General features: G+C 51.2%; 1 protein-coding gene across 4 annotated transcripts in view; it reads right to left on the bottom strand.

The window, feature by feature from the left end:
• Positions 1 to 16455, bottom strand: part of LOC100120387 (probable JmjC domain-containing histone demethylation protein 2C) — a 204800-nt gene that overhangs the window by 68475 nt on the left and 119870 nt on the right. For all 4 annotated transcript variants that reach the window (XM_008213583.4, XM_008213582.4, XM_008213581.4 and 1 more), the window contains one exon: positions 7900 to 9964. In XM_008213583.4, coding sequence (XP_008211805.1) covers positions 7900 to 9964 — 2065 coding nt within the window. The remainder of the gene's footprint in view (positions 1 to 7899; positions 9965 to 16455) is intronic.

The raw sequence follows: 16455 nt of genomic DNA on the forward strand, positions 1-16455 counted from the left end.
GAAAGAAAAAAGAAAGAAACAAAACTGGGTTGCACGACGCCCCTTCCCGAAAACAGTCCGCAAACATACGAGCATCTCCAGTCGTCCTCGACTCCCCCCGAGAAAGCTCGAAAGCTCCCAGAGAAAGAAAGCCAAAGATAAAAGCGTCCTCCTCCCCCAATTCACTTGACTCTATCCGCACTGTAGCGGCGTCACGTCCCGGCGTTATATCCGAGGACGTTTTCTCTCTCACGACTAGACACACAACGCTCCTTGATATTCCCGACGAGGCGCAAGCGCGCGTCGGCAGCTTCCGCGGAGGGGGGAATTAAATTCGAAATTCCGAGTGCGCGCCACTTAAAACCGAATGGAACAGGACGACGAGCGCGATGGAAAAGGGAAAGAGGGAGAAGCCATATACGCGAGTTGGCTGCGTGAAAGGGAGAGACGATGGAATTTCTCTGGCTCGAGCTTCCTTTCGCTTTTTTCCCCTGTGCTTCGAGTTGTCGATTTTTTAATTTAGAATAAATGCAGCTTTTGAAGCCCGATACTTCCACGGGAAATATGAACACGAGCCGCGGCGAATAGAGTATCGAACGCACTTCCTTATCAACGCTAGACTCGTCGAGAGAGCAGAGCCGGAGGCGAAAAAACATAATTTGCGATAATTACTCATCGGGACGCGAGCGCATACGCCGAGTCTATTTTCGGAGAATCTCCCGCGTCGGGCCTCGGCGTATCGGTCGCGCTTTTTCTGCCTCGTTTGAAAGGAACGACGAGGAGAGCGAGCGGAGAGAAAGGGGGGGGGGGGGGAAAGGAGGTTACGGTCGTCGGCACGATAATTTGAGTAATTGGAAGAGCCGAACTCTTTCTCGGTATATTTCACTCCTTTTCCCCAGAGCAGGTATTTCGGCACTGCCGGAACGTCGGCATTCTCTAGACTGGCGAAACAAGCGGACTGCTCGCGGAGGATGAAAAATCGCCGAGGCGTTACGTCAGTGCAGCGTCGTGAGATTCATCATCGCGTCCGTGTACGCGTACACTCGCGGTATAAACAGTTTACTCGAATGAGGTCAAAAGTCGAAAAGCGCCCGTCATCCGCCAGAGCTCCGTATTAATGACTCAAGGCGAATGTTTTGCTCTCGCGAATATATAGTAGCTCTTACGTCTTTGACATTGATCGTCTGCCGAGTCCGCCGTATAGTTATATAGTAGAGCTCCGCGCGTTTTATAATCGCTATATAGAGAGGCCGCTTGATTGCTCTTGGATAAACGCTCTTTATTTTCCTCGGGTCGAATTTTTCTCCGGAATATCTTTGTCGCTCCGCGTATTGACGTTTGAAAATAGAACTGTTAACGATCTAATTATGTCGAACTGACCGACGATTTCACGAGTAACGTTGAAATTTCGCAACGGCACGGAGACATCAACATAATATAAACACGACAAATCTCTCGCAGCAAAGTTCGGCGCGGCGTGACTGCGGCTATTTTTGACACTAATTTATACGATGAGCGTACACGAGCGCAGATATAAATATAATGAGACGCAGAAGCACCTGGCGCGAGTTATTCTTAAATTCCTCAGCTGCCATCTGCGCGATTTTCGCCAGTGTTTTGCCCGCGATACGCTTCATTCAGAATGCATCGCCAGTTGCGGAGGGGGCACTTTTTTTTCGTCGTTGTGGTTTTCGAGAGAGGCGTGTGCTTTCGGCCGGTTTTCATTTCGAGAGAGAGAGAGAGAGAGAGAGAGAGAGAGAGAGAGAGAGAGAGAGAGAGAGAGAGAGAGAGAAGAATAACGTTCGTTCATGCGGGGGAGTCGAGGTGAAGTTTATGGCTCGTAACTGAATTCGCGTTTTATTTTTGCACCGAAGCATTTAAAATTGATGAGTGGGAAATAAGCTGTATTTTTCGAACCGAACGTTCGAGCGATATTGAATAAACGGTACGCAGTTCAAAACAGCATTTTTTGCTCTTTTTCGAAGGCGAATTGCCGGTACGTCTATCCATCGGCTCGAGAGCACGCTACAGGCTATAGACACCATACACGCCTGGAAGTGTCGAGCGTCTGGCGAATAAAGTTTTTCGTATTTTTCGAAAGTTTGTTCTTCTGCTACTTCTTCTTTCGTCAAAGTGCAGCGCGAGCCTGAGTTATTGGAAAAGTTAGCGGCTTGAAGAGTTAATATGTGCTATTAAGTTTCATGAATGCGACGCATAATTGCAGTGCATTAACCGGCGTAATGACACTTTCAAGTGCGAGATAGAATAGCCCGATAGCGCGCACAAGCTCCTTGGAAATTCAATATAAGCGCACGAGTCGAATAAAGCATCAGAGTAGTCGGTCCCGCATGCGAGCGAGAGGGGAAATTGAAGATTACCCCAGACGAGAGACGACGGGCAGCTAAACTCGCGCTCTCTCTCTCTCTCTCTCTCTCTTTTTCTCGGGAAGTGAGTCATTGGACGCAGAGAGTGGGTCGAGAACCTCTGCGCGCGCAGACGGCGGACGACTAGGAAAATGCACGCGCGCGCGCATTATTATGCGACGCGAGCACGCGAGACGCCCTTTTCGACGAACGGATTATCATCAGGACGACGGGAAACCCGAGCTTTAATGCCACGTCTGCTGGGAGAGGGAGGGAGAGAAATTGCGAGGAGCGATTTTTGCCCTTACGAGGGCATGCGTACGCGAGAAAGCAATCTTCTTCCTTTATGCCGCCTCATACGCAGTGTTTGCTGTTTTATAAGCGCCTCTTGCTTCGCGCGTAAAATAAGCCCGCCGAGAATTTCGAAAGGTAATTGAGCAGAGTATTCACGGTGATGAGAGTAAGGATGTAAAGTGATTTTCGTCGATAATTCCATCATCGCCCGCGCGAAAAGCGCAAATTACATCTCACTCTCGAGCCCGCGATAATGGAACTGCGAGCGAACGAATGCGAAACTGGCATTCGGGCACAAGGTCGGCACAAAAGAGAAAGAAGACGAACAAGTCGTCGACGCGTCGCGCATATGCCCCACCACTCGGTGAACTGGTACGACCGGTCGAAAGGCGAAAAAACAGCCGGAATTTCAATGGCGGCGAACTCGCTCGAAAGACGGACATGTGTATACCAAAGTCGAAGAAGACGAAGAAGAAGCAGAAGAAGAAGCAGAAGGTATTCGCGAAATTTTGGCTATTGAACTTTCTTGCGAGTAGCGCGACTATTTTCGGACCGACTGCGCTTCATTCATTCGATTTTGGCAAGAGTCTCGAGAGAGGGACTTGGCATCCGGTTGAAAAATGCGCCGTTGATTGCCGCGCTCTCTCGAATCGAGAGAATTCAGCCTTTTGTCGTCGCGCGACTTTTTTCCTACATCCATCTTTGACGACGACGGCGCATGCATTATGGATTTTTAATTAGAACTCCCAATAAAATTTCGCAAGAGAAGCATCGATGGCGCAACGGCGTTATTACCTCCTCTGCTGAAAATCCCGATCGTTACGGAGGAGAGCGCGGATATCGCTAAACGTATCTGGAGCAGAATAACAGCCGCGGGCTCGAGTCTGAGACTTGTCACGATTATGGAATTTCGAAAATGCAGGAGAAGCTTCTTAAGGCAGCGGCTGCTGTACGTGAGTCGAATACTCAGCGCGGTTAAGGTTCCTATTCAGGTGTGGACTTTGTTTCTGCAGTTTTGTTGAATGAAAATTGAACAGCAACAAGCGCTTGTCTTAAGAAATAAAAAAACGGTGCACTCGGATACTCAAAATTCGCACGTCGCCTGGCACACTAACTTGTCCCTTTCACCCCGCAGCGATTCTGCAGCAAGCCCATAACTTGGCCGTCTGGAAAGTTAATTAAGGCCTTAACGATCGGCCCGGAGCACGATTGCGCATCGGAGTGTAATTTCTGCGAAGGTCGCGAAAACGGCCAGCTTTATTAATACGCCTGGCGCAAAGGGGAAGTATCCCTCTGGCGACTAAGTATACCAGGGAAATTACATCGCGCGCTCCGTGTGCGCGTAAGTGGCTTGTTTGCGTGCGGCTCGACTCGTTGAGCCGCTTGTAAACAATGTCGACGGCTGGATATACAAATCAGTCCGGTGTACAGCGCGCGAAAGAGAGAGAGAGAGAGAGAGAGAGAGAGAGAGAGAGAGAGAGAGAGGGAGAGAGAGAGAGAGAGAGATAGCCGACGATGGAAATAGTTTCGAAGATGAATTTCAATGAAAGCGATCCACACATTCCGAGCGCGCGCATACAGTGCCTCGATTATTTCCTTCATCGTTGATGTATAGCTCTCGGCGCTCGATATACACGCTGCACACGACCTTGAGAGAGAAACCGGCGAGAGGAAAGGAGCGAGTGTGTGTAATGTGGATACGAGAGAAAGAGAGAGGAACACGTGTTGACCTGTCATTAGGTACTCGTCTGGGGAACTTTAACTCGACTTAAGTGGCCTCCTCTCGAAAAGTGGCACCCGCGGGGCGAAGCCAGCTGCAGCTTCGTGCTCGTCTCTATACACTGCTCTGTACAAGACTGGTCGACGCGCGTTAGTGTGCACTCGATGCGTCCTTCTTGTTCGTGCGTTTGATTTCGAAGCTGTGCGCGTGAATTCGTTATCGGAACAGATCATTAGCGATGAATTCTACGAACGGACCATAACGATCGTAGAGGTTGCGAGGTGGGGAAAAACAAAACAAATATCCCATTCAAAAACTTCTCCATAATCCCCCGGGCCGAAAGTCTCGTAAATACTATGCAATAGAACAGCTCGCCCTTTCAGAACTCCCTCCGGCGGGGAAAAAGGTGCAAAAAGAAGTTGGGGCCCCTAGAAAAAGGCGGGCATCGGCGGGAAAAAAAGAAGACAGACCTGCCGGCTGTTTTGCGGCCTTATATTCGTCACGCCATTGTTTCGTGGGATTACGAATTTACGGCCGCCGACCGTGTATTCCATCTCTCTCGGCTCTTGAGTCATTAAGGCAATTTCGAAGGAGAGAGAGAGAGAGAGAGAGAGAGAGAGAAGGGCCGAGGGAGCGAGAAGAAAACGAGGAGAGAATCGAGATTCCTGGGAGTGACCTTGGGATTTATAACTCCGGGGCCAATTGTTCGCAGATTAGAATTTCGTCGTCGAGCCGACCGGCTTATGTAATCGCTTTTAATTATTCCAGGCTCTTTGTACTTCGCTGAGCGGCTAGTCGGCTGTGTTGTTTCTGCCTTCGCGTCTCACGCACTGTGGATGCGTGTGCCCGAATAACGCGGAGATGGGCTTTTCGGTTCTAATTTGGAAATGCGAACTCGCTCTCGGGAGTTGTCGAAGCTTCTGGTTATATTTATGAGTCACTGAACTTGAAAAAGCGCAAATCCGAAATGTATTTGTGACGCGCGTCCAATCGATAATCGAGAACTTGAACTGTTTTCATTTTAAGAATCGATCGAATCCTATTGTTAATACTACATGCAACATGTACAAAAACTTCAGTTGCAAACTCATCGCGGTTTAATTGTTTATCAAATCCAGACTGCGATGATAACGTGTGCTTCCACATTCAATTTTCCAGCCAGAAATTATTCTCCTAAACTTCTAACGTCTCACAATAATTTTTAACCGCAGCGCGGCTTATCAAGAACTCCCGGGCAAACAAAACGCGGCAGTCATTACAGAAGTCACTCGCGCGTGCATAAAGCGCACGAAGAGTATAATACATTATGGTATGGAGCTCGGCTCTCCTGCCCAAGGCCATCGCAGCGTGTATATACCTATACTGCTACTGCCGTTCTCGCAGATGCCGCACTCGAGTTCAAATCCGAGGCAGGCGGTAATCGCGCAAAAACTTAGCGGCAATTACCGCGTCATCGCTAAGAGACGTCCGACACGATTATAAGTACAAGACAACGGCTGGAGAGAGAAAAAAGAGAGCAGCGGTAGCCGCAATTTCGACTGACACAATGGCTCCTGCACAGCGTCGAGGTGTGCAAGAAGCTAGTGGAAAAATGGCCGATTGTTATACGAGTCTTTTTCCATTGAAGCTATAAAATAAAAATTAGCTTTGCGCGGAATCGCCGACATTCTTCTGTTTCCTACGAGTACCGAAAATTCCAGCGAATTCCGCGGCGAATACCCGTCGAGCGATAAGCGCCGCATCAGAGGCAGCGGAGGACAATTAGCCGCACGATCAAAGCGCGCTGCAGCAGTATAAGAGTCGACCGCAACGACCACGAGTGTAGCGCAATCGTCGACGGTATAATCGGACGGACGGAAGTCGCCGGTGACTCTGTCGCCCGGAAACGGCCCCCCCCCCCCCCCCCCGCCCTCGCTGTACACACATGCGCGCGCGAGCAAGCGAGAGAGAGAGAGAGAGAGAGAGAGAGAGAGAGAGAGAGTCGTAATACTTAATGCAAGACGCTCGCGGCGGTCACGCGAGACCGAGACAAAGGTATACAGAGAACGACGATGAGGTGCTTCATTGTGGAAGAGTGAGAGTGGCGGAAGGAATTCCTGGTGTTTTTTTTCGCTCGGATTTCTAGAGGGTCTTTAGATTGATTGAGAGTTTACTGCGGGCTTTGGTCTGTGGTGATTATTTTGGCGCACTTTGCATCGGTTCTTCGATAGTCCAGAGATGCGAACGCTTTTTTTACCAGCAATCGAAGAATCCCGCAGCACGAAAGACGTACGCGCAAACAGCTTTTTGCTGGAGCACGCGCGAGTACATAGAGAGCGCGATGCACGAAGAGCGTACACTGAGAGAAATTTATAGTAAATTTTACTATACTGGATAGGAAATTTTAATAACAAGTTTGGTAATCCACTCACAGACTGACAGTCTAGTAATTTTTACTAAACTGTATAGTATTTTTTATAAAACTATAAATTTAACTATACTGGGTAGTAATTTTTACCCTGACTAAATTAAATATAAAAATGCACATAATGGAAAAATTATTTTCAATTATTATATGGCTCTAAATTTTTATGGTTATGGAGGGTTACTCTTCTAACGCACTTCATTCAGAGAACATTATCGATTCACTCGCCGCAGTTGATTTTTAGACTAACATTAAACTAACCTAGATACATTTCCTACAACTAAACGCTTAATTATTATACATATTCGCAATTCGCAGTACATATGCTTATACGCTCGCAATTGTTACAACAGGGTTGCTAAACAGACTTATATACTAACCGAGCTAACTTCTTACCGCTTGCGGGTTTTATTTCCCGTGCACCCCCTAGCGGCAGTACACAAAACAGTTTGACTTTATTTGAAACAGCACCGGCTTCAAACTGCTGCTCTGAAGACGAGTCTTGTCATGATGCTTATTTTCAGGTGCTTCTTCTCGCGGCCTCCATGTTTGCTAAACGCGCATGCGCATAACGCGTCAATACGCATCAGTTCCGATTTTCAGATGAAAAGTACTATACGTTCTATTAAAAATTACTATATTGTCAGGTAAAAATTCATACATTGGCGATTTTCACTATAGTTTCTGTTAATTTTTCCTATTGAGTATGGTAAATTTTATATGGAAGTTTAGTAAAAATTGATATAAATCTAGTAAAAAGGTCAGTTTTGTCAGTCTGTGACGAGATTACCAAACTTTCCAGTAAATTATCATGAACATATAGTAAAATTTACGCTCTATTTCTCTCAGTGTACGTACGCGCGAGTGAAGTCGAGCGCGACATATCACATAAGAAATGCAAAAGTCGCGCAGCTGCCGGCCTTTTTCTCATGCCAACGGTCATTTGGTGAGATGTGTGGTGCCCGCCGCAGAGAAAGTCAAGGCGAGCGACAGGTGCGCATCGAGAGAGGCGCTGAAAAATCGCTCCCTCATTAGGCCGCGATGGCTGACGGCGAAAGCCGCGTAATTGCGATCGAGTGATCAAGAATATTTATGCGTCTGTATTTCGATTGAAACAGCGTAACATGATAGGCAAGTACCTTAGTATTCTCTCGTGCCTGTCCCTCTCGAGCACCTCGCCGAGACTGGGCTGCTGCTGCATGCTGGGCGGCAGGGGCAGGAACCTGGTGGGCGGCCTCCAGATCATGTCCTGGGTGAGGCCGGGGTGATGGTGTCCGGGGGGCGGTCCGGGCCCCGCGCCACTGGGGTAGCCGAGCGGCGGGGCCGTGAGACCGGGCGCCCCACCGTTAGGGGGCGCCGCGCTCGGTGCCCCGGGGTGCGCCATCAGCAGCGAGGTGTGTTGCACGCTCTGCACGTGCCAGATGCGGGCGGGCGTGGCCGAGGCGGTGCCCGGCACCGAGTTCGGCGTCGACGATGAGGCGGTGGCCGTCGTCGTCTCCTCGGCGCTGAGGGCCGAGCTGCGGCTGCCGCTGCGCTCGTCGCCGGAGCCGGCGCTCCTCAGCGAGCTTACCCCGCTGTCGCTGCCACTGTCACCGTAGGCTGCTGCCCGGATCGCGGCGGCACTGCCGGCTGGCAGGAGGCTACCTGGAACGCTGCTGATTCCTGCAACCCCTGCCTCCACCTCCATGAGGCTCCCGCCGGCTTCATCGCCACCGGCACCTCGACTCTGCTGCTGTTGTTGCTGTTGGTGCTGCTGATGCTGCTGATGTTGCTGAGCTTCCAGCAAGCTGGCCTGGGTCAGCAGGTGCGGGTTGTGGTGATGGTGGTGGTGGAGCTGCTGCTGCTGCTGCTGCTGCTCCACCTGGTAGCGGTGTAGCTGCTGGTGGTGGAGGTGGGCCGGATGGTGGTAGCTGTGCGGTGGTTGCTGTTGGTGATGGGCCGGATGGTGGGGATGCTGGGCCTGATGATGGGACTGTTGCTGCTGCTGTGCCACTGGCGGTGGTTTGTTGAGACGCTCGACGAGGATGACGGGGCTCTCGTTGTGCCGACTTCGCTCCTGCTCCTCCTGCTGGTGCTGCAGGAGCAGGCTGCGGCCGCCGGCGCTCAGCGGGCTCAGTCTCTCCAGCACGGTGCCTGAGTCTCGACTGCTGGACCCCACCAGCAGCTCCTTCGGCTTCGGGGACTCGACCGACGTCTCCTCTTTCGGTTCTCTCTTCACCTGCTGCTCCAGTTGCTGCTGCTGCTTCTCCTCCTTCTTCAGGTCCTTGCCAGTCGCGGCGGCCTCGTCTTTTGTACTTTGCAGGTTGCTACTGCTGCTACTACTCGTGGAGCTTTTGCACTCTTGATCACAGAGTTCACCGTTGGGCAGATCTGACTCCTTGGCATCGCTGCTCTTGCTGCTGCCGCTCTCGAGCTTGACCTTCGCCGAGGGCTTCTCCTCGGGCTCGACCTTGACGGTCACCTTCGATTTGGAGTCGCTGCCGGTCCTGCTGGAACTGCTACTGCTACTGCTACTGCTACTGCTTCCGTCTCCGGTGTCGAGGAGACGCTTGTCCGTAGGTGGAGGCTCGGGCTCGCGGTCTCGCTCCCTTGACTCGCAGCTCTCCTCCTCTTCCGACTTGACGGCGCACTCCTTCTTCGCGGCCTGTTTCTCCTTGGCTTCCTTCTGGACCTTGGCCTTGGCGGCCTCCTTCTTGGCCTTGTCGGCTAGGAGGCTCGATCTCAGCCTCTTTATCAACGGGTCCTCCTTCTTCTCCTCCTTCACCTCGGACTTGTCCTCGTCATCTTGCTGCTTGGGCGACTTGTTGGCGGCGGCGAGCCTGTCCTTCCTCGCGGGCCTGACCTGGACCTCCTCACTGCCCTCGCTGTCCTCGTCGGCCAACAGAAGCTTCGCCTCGAGTCGAGTTTTTCGGCGCACGGGCCGCTGGCTGAGCGCACTCTCGACCGGGCTGGCGCTGCTGGACTTGGTCACACCGACCCTACGTTGCCTGAGCTTCGCTACGGCCGACGTCGGGGACGTGACGTTCGTCTCCTCGAGGACGGCTGTGCGTGGGGTGCGGTTGTTAGGTTTGCCCGATAGGGGGCCCTTGTTTTCGCGGTCCTCTTGCCGGGACTGCAAGGCCGCCTCCGCAGATTCGCTCTTGTCGCCGCGTGTTGAGCCCTCGCTTATCCGGCGCTTCCGGTTGCCGCGCACGTTACTCTTTTCTGAAACAAGAAAATACAGAATGTCAGATCAATCCATGCTATTGAATCACGAAACACGTCGGGTATGGCTTGGGCGTATCTTATTCTCATACACGATGGTATGTTCTAGGTTGTATTACAGGTTTACCCCAGGTCACCTAGGTTGCATTGCTGGACTGTATGTTATATACTAATATTCATACCTAAGAATTTTTCTCAGGGTTGTATCAGGTTTACCTAGGTTGTCTAAACGCGATCATTGAATTGCCAACGGTAAGCAGACTGACGTATTTGCTATGTAAAGTCGCGCAGAGTAACCTACATATCGGATCCATCATCATCGCGAGCTATACTTACAATGTAACCCAAAATTTTATCATCGTCAGCCATCAACGCCGATAGCGCGTAATCGATTTCCGTATCCCACAACGACGACGAAAACATTCGATACGCAGCCCGATAAAATTATGTCCACTCGAGAGTGCTCGTCGGCTTCCGAATGAATGAGCATTACAACGATGCCGTTGAAATTAAGGTCGAAAATGATTGCCATCCATTACACCAACACACGCGTACTATTGGCATTAACGAGAGAGCCTGTGTACATCACTCTGTATAATATACCTGCAGCGCGCCGAGGCACACGATATTTCAGTGTCATTCGATGCCCGAGCCAATCAATCAATATTTAGAAACACAAAACGTCGAGCAGATATCCCGGCAGCGATAAGCCGCTCAGTGTCGGGGTATCGTGTATATATTACATACAGCAAGAGAGAGAGAGAGAGAGAGAGAGAGAGAGAGAGAGAGAGAGAGAGACGGATTTCACTGTCCTTGTTCTGCGGGCAGCGACCTTCTCTCCCAGAAATGCGTGGCCGATCGATAATTCGCACGCCACTCGGCGAGCGGCAGCAGCAGCAGCCATTACGGAGCGCATCAGTGAGAGCGAGAGAGATAAAGCGGGAGGGACACGACACAAAGACCGGGAGGGAAGCGTTAGTCGCTGCACTTGAATACTGCGGGCTTCGCCTCGGATTATGGAGTTGGTTTACGAGGCTAACCCCTTTGATGCCTCGCAGCCGGTGAATCACGCGACCGACCGGTGCTCTCTGTGTAGCTCGCGTGTCTCCAGGGGGTCAGGCGCGAGTTGCTCGCTTTTGAGTATTATGCATGCAGTGCCTATGCAGTGCCTGCGTTTGTGTGTGTGTGTGTGTGTGTGTGTGTGTGTGTGTGTGTTTACGCTAGGAAATGATCTTTCATTTTTTAGAGCTGGTGGAACTCTTTTGCTTTTACGGGGCTATGGAACGCCGGTTAATTGCCGACTGCAGGAGGATTTTGGTAGAGCAGATGACTGTTATTACGCACACACACACACAAACACACACACAAGTGCGCATTACCCGCGCAGCTATTCATTAACGAAAAACGCTCTAATTGGCCATTTTCTGGCCGATTCCTGCGCCGGCGCGTCGTCATTATTGTTATTACTGCCGCATACATTTCAAGGACGGTAATAATAACCGAGCCTGAGTTTAAGGATATAAGAAAATTTATATCGAACTCGCAAAAAGGCTAGCCATAATCGATCCGCTCTCTCAGCAGGCAAACGCACACACGTTATATTACAAGAAGCGACGTCATTCCAAGCCTCGGACAATGCATCATCTGGCGCGGGCCGCAAACAATGCGAGAGCCGCGCAAAAAAGCGTTCAACGCTCGAGTACTTACGCATCTGGCCGAAAAGAAAACGGAACTCTCATTCCACTTGATTCTAAGCAGCAGAGCCCGGCATTATATTCCAGCGCGCGGTATCTCTCTCGCATCTCCCCTCCCGCACACGGAAGCTCGCGTGCGGCTGCGTTTCCGCCTACTCCGCCTATACGCGCCGATGTACGTCAGTGTGTGCGCGTATAGGTCGTCAGAGGGGAGACACACGATACTCCGATGGGCGAGCGGCCATCGGTCCGGCTCTTCGGAACAGAGCCAAGGAGATGGAGCTATGCGCAGGCATCAGCAGACGAGATGTCTGACTTTGGGGAATTTTCATTGTCGACGCGGCGCGGGAGATGTGTATATAGGTTCTTGGCAGCATCGCAGAACCTATGACAAGGTGCTGCTTGCGAAATCGGATACGTTGACGACGGGAGTTTGATTCAATCGGCTGTGGGTTTAGAGGATGAATTCCTGACGATGGGACGAGAGTTATGGGTCACGGCCCATAACGGCCGAATGGACAATGAGCCTCGAAGAAGACACAATGCGAGCCTTGATGATGATAGTCCGTCAGAACAATAGCCGCCCTTATATACTCGTCATACTTTGATTCTTCAATTAAAAATCTCCCCCACAGTCGATCATCCGACTCTCCAACAAACTGACCGCACTGAGACAATGGCTTCTCGGTTTCCACCTACTCATAGCAGCCTACGGATCTCATCATCGGCTCCGCAGGAAAGCGCGAAATTCAGAAAACTCTCGAGGGTTCAGGGTCACGGAATTCCGCGGAGCTTCGCCGTCGTTAACCCAGTGTTAGTGCTTGCAGAGGAGAGCCTCGATGTATGAGGATACACGCACGCACGAGGCATGGGAACAATTTACAATGCGCGCGTCGGAGTAGGAGAGGTGGAAACCATACACACGCAGATAAAGGGACGCCTGGCTCGATTCGCGAGCAAACGAATGAACGAACGGACAGACAGAGAGAGAGAGAGAGAGAGAGAGAGAGAGAGAGAGAAGAGGGATTTATTGCTCAGGATTTACTGTTATTACCCGGAGGGGCCGCGAACAGTCTCGTCTCTCTCTCTCTCTCTCTCTCTCTCTCTCTCTCTCTCTCTCTCTCTCTCTCTCTCTCTCTCTCTCTGTTATGTGTACGTATCTCTTATTCCCGCTCTGGCCCGTGTGTACCAGCCTGTCTGTCACCCGCTCGATCCGTCTCTCGTTTTTTATTCCCTTTCACGTCGCGCTTTTACCATTCGGTTTTCCCGCGTGGCTACAGCAGCGACGTCGCTTTCTGCCCAGCGAGCTGGACCCGCGCGTGCAGCGCTGCAGTGTCACGTATGGCTGGCCACTGCACTCGACGTGTCTTTGAAGTTCCAGCGATATCAATGGAATATATTGTGCGATATTGGACGCGGGCAGTTACATAGAAAACGCCGCAGTAACAGTCAATTTGGACGGCTCTGGAAAAATCGCGACGGAAGAGGCTTCTTATCGCCCGACGACTCTGCCGAGAAGCATCCGACAAATCATCGGATTTCAAGTTGGACAATTTGGACGCATTCCATCCGGCGACTCTGCTACGTCTACGCGTTTGCCTTGCATTCAGAAAAGCCGGCCGACTATTTAGCGAGCACTGTACAATCGCCTCGTTCCGCGGACACACAATCCGCTCTCCCTCGACGACTAGCGCCGGCACTCGAGCGCCACATTATATGGCCTGGGGTGGTTGACTGCCCGAATAATCCCGAAGCCCCGGCGATTATGCACTTTCCACGGCTGTTGGAACGGACGATTAAGAGCGAGAAACCCTCTGTACCGCGCGGCCCTGCCGCGATAATGGATCACGAGGGGATGATACTATTGCAAGAGTCGCGAGGGCGAGGAACCCTCTCTGGCTGACGAGTTTCGACGATCTGAAAAAGCGTCGGATCTCATTTCATGAGCGATAAGCCGATGAATAATAGAAAACAAGTCTACATCAACGGCGAGAGATTCTCCAGACGACGAGCACACCGAGAAACTTGTGCGGTTTATCGCGCGCGAGGGAAAGGAAGACGGGGGGGGGGGGGGCGTTATACCGCGGCGAGTAATCGAGCAAGATGTAATTGAAAAGCGAGTCTCTCGATCCTGCAGCAATCTCCTTTCGATTCTCTCGCTTCTGCTTCTTTTCGAGCCACTACTGCCGGATCATTGTCTCTCGAGCGCCTGTGGAATTGTGCGGAGCGATGATTTTGAAATTTCGCAATTACATATCGCAGCGCGTTCGAGAGTATCTCTCTCTCTCTCTCTCTCTCTCGCTCTCCCCGCGAGCAGGTGATTATTGTGGTTCGACGAAAATTCGGTTTCAATTACCGTCGTAGCGACGAGATTGAAATGCGCGTTTGATGTCAGCCCAATAAAATGCAGTTTTAATTAGCTTCGAATACAATTATATTCCGCGCATGCGCGGCCATCGAGCATTGATTGCTCGCGGGAAAGAATTAATAATAATGCCGTTGTCGTTCGGCGCACTCGCAAAGGTTCATTAGCGATATCAAAGCTCGATTCGGAACGCGAACGCACGCTAATTAATTAAACCCATAGATAGAAGCAGATTCCTGAAAAATCCGACGAAAAGCGAATCGAAATTTAAAGCACGGCAGTCGCACTCGTCATTGATTATACTCGCCGAACTCGAGCGGCGCATATCCACTTCAAACTTGATATTAGCTTCCCCGCAGACGCAAAGACGAGGGGGGATACAGCCAAAGGGTCACGCGCTCTCCCGCTCGGAATTCCCGTCGAAATCTTTCGCTCGACGGCGTTCGTGTTCCGGGTGGAAATGAGAGAGCGAGGACAGTTTTATCGGACTTTACGGCGCCGCGCTCGTAAAACTTAGCGCGCCGGGGCGCTCCCGGGGATTATTTTTATTCCGAGCTGCAGCGCCGCGAAAGTTTCTACCGGTTCTCGCGCGTGCGGCGATATTATGCGAGCAGCGCCAGTGTAGCGGGCAAAGTTCGCTCGCGGGGTTATTATTGCGCAGTTTGCCGTTATGCGATTTATACGAGCAGCGCGATACGGGGCTTCGGAAGGAGGAGGAGAGTTACCAAGTGTGCATTGGAAGTCACTCGCGACACTGATGAAACTGGATTTCGCGTCGCGAAACTCTTTCGTAATCGCCGCGCTATTGTTATCGAAACGCTTCTTTTTTACTTGCGAGATTCATTAGGCCAGCGAAGCGAAATTTATCGGCGCGGTCTCGTCGCAGCCTCATCAATCAATTAACGCATCGCCTCCCCTACTAATAATAATAACTCAACTCGCGCATGCAACGAGTCGGGGTAAAAAAACGAGAAGAAAAAACGAGCGAAGAGCCTGGCGAGAAAAAAGCCTAGTCCCCCATTAGCTGAGGACACGCGGAGAGCCCCGTGCCATCGATTAAACGTTGGCGGCGGCGAAATTTGATTTATCCGGGCGCTGCTCCGCTGAATTTCGAAACGACCCCGTCCCTTCCTGCTGCTGCTGCTGTATTGTGTGGCGCCTATGCAGACCTGCCCGAGAACGCATTAATAGTCTCCAGAGCGGTAATGTATGTCAGAGGTCTCCGCTGCCGCAGCCGTATAATATAAAGGGGAGCCTGAGTGTGTGCGCGCTTGTGTATATGTATGGGTGAGACTGTACTGGGTGTTGAGGTAGTTCGGTGACGGTTGGGATTATCGGAAGCAAAGTTTTACCAGTGAGGTTTCGGCGGATAATTTAGCGGCTGAATAAGCTCGACCTCGAGTCTCGAGCTGAAGGTCGCGAGAGGCTCGATTTTGTTTTGTCGGTATACGATAGTTCGGTCGAATCCGAATTGAATGAGATAAACAGCAGCGCGAGTAAACATGTTCGATCGGTGCATTGCGATCTTTCGATTCCGCGTCAAAACAACCGAGTTACGAGTTAGTAGCGACGAGTTCGAGACCGAGAGAGGAAAAACAGCAGCGCGTCAAGTTAATTCAGCCCCTGCGCAAAGAACAAGACAATGGGAGAGAAAAGTGACTCTCGTAGCAATCCGTCTCTCTCTCTCTCTTTCTCTTTCTCTCTCTCTCTCTCTCTCTCTCTCTCTCTCTCTCTCTCTCTCTCTCTCAGCTTCCATAGTGAAAATCTCCGAAACAATTACAGTTGTTGGAACTGGTGGAAGCTCGAAAGTCACTCGAAGCCCGTCCAAACTTTTGGACACACCCTATACAGTATACATACATATGTACACGACTCGAGCGTACACACAGACACGCGCTCAGTGCTGCTGCAATGCTGTATAGCCATCGGACCAGTATAGTCGCTCCGGTCGATGTACAGTCGCTCGAGGGTTGGGTCGGCTGCTGCAAAGAGAGAGAGAGAGAGAGAGAGAGAGAGAGAGAGAGAGAGAGAGAGAGAGAGAGAGAGAGAGAGAGAGAGAGAGAGAGAGAGAGACACACACACACACACATATAGCGCACGGCTCACCTCTCACATCAGAGGGGGACGACCTAGGAAGCACACGCGGATGCGGACAGGGATGAAAGGGCACGACGAGGGGAGGAATCGCTCGTACAAAGGGTTTAAATGCCAGCAGGGCTGAAATCTATAGGCTTGGGTCAGTGCCAGACGATGCTCAAAGTGTGTATAGCATTAGCTATACATGTATGCTTCTCTCTCTCTCTCTCTGCAAGTTCTGCAGGAACGAGGAACTGAGCGCGTTTCGGAGGATGGATGTGCAGTAAAAGACTAGGCATGAGAGGTCTTCTGACTGCGGGAGAGGATCTCTTCTTAATGGCTCCCCAGTCATTCAA

The sequence above is a fragment of the Nasonia vitripennis genome, chromosome 4, assembly GCF_009193385.2.
Source record: "Nasonia vitripennis strain AsymCx chromosome 4, Nvit_psr_1.1, whole genome shotgun sequence".
NCBI lineage: Eukaryota > Metazoa > Arthropoda > Insecta > Hymenoptera > Pteromalidae > Nasonia > Nasonia vitripennis.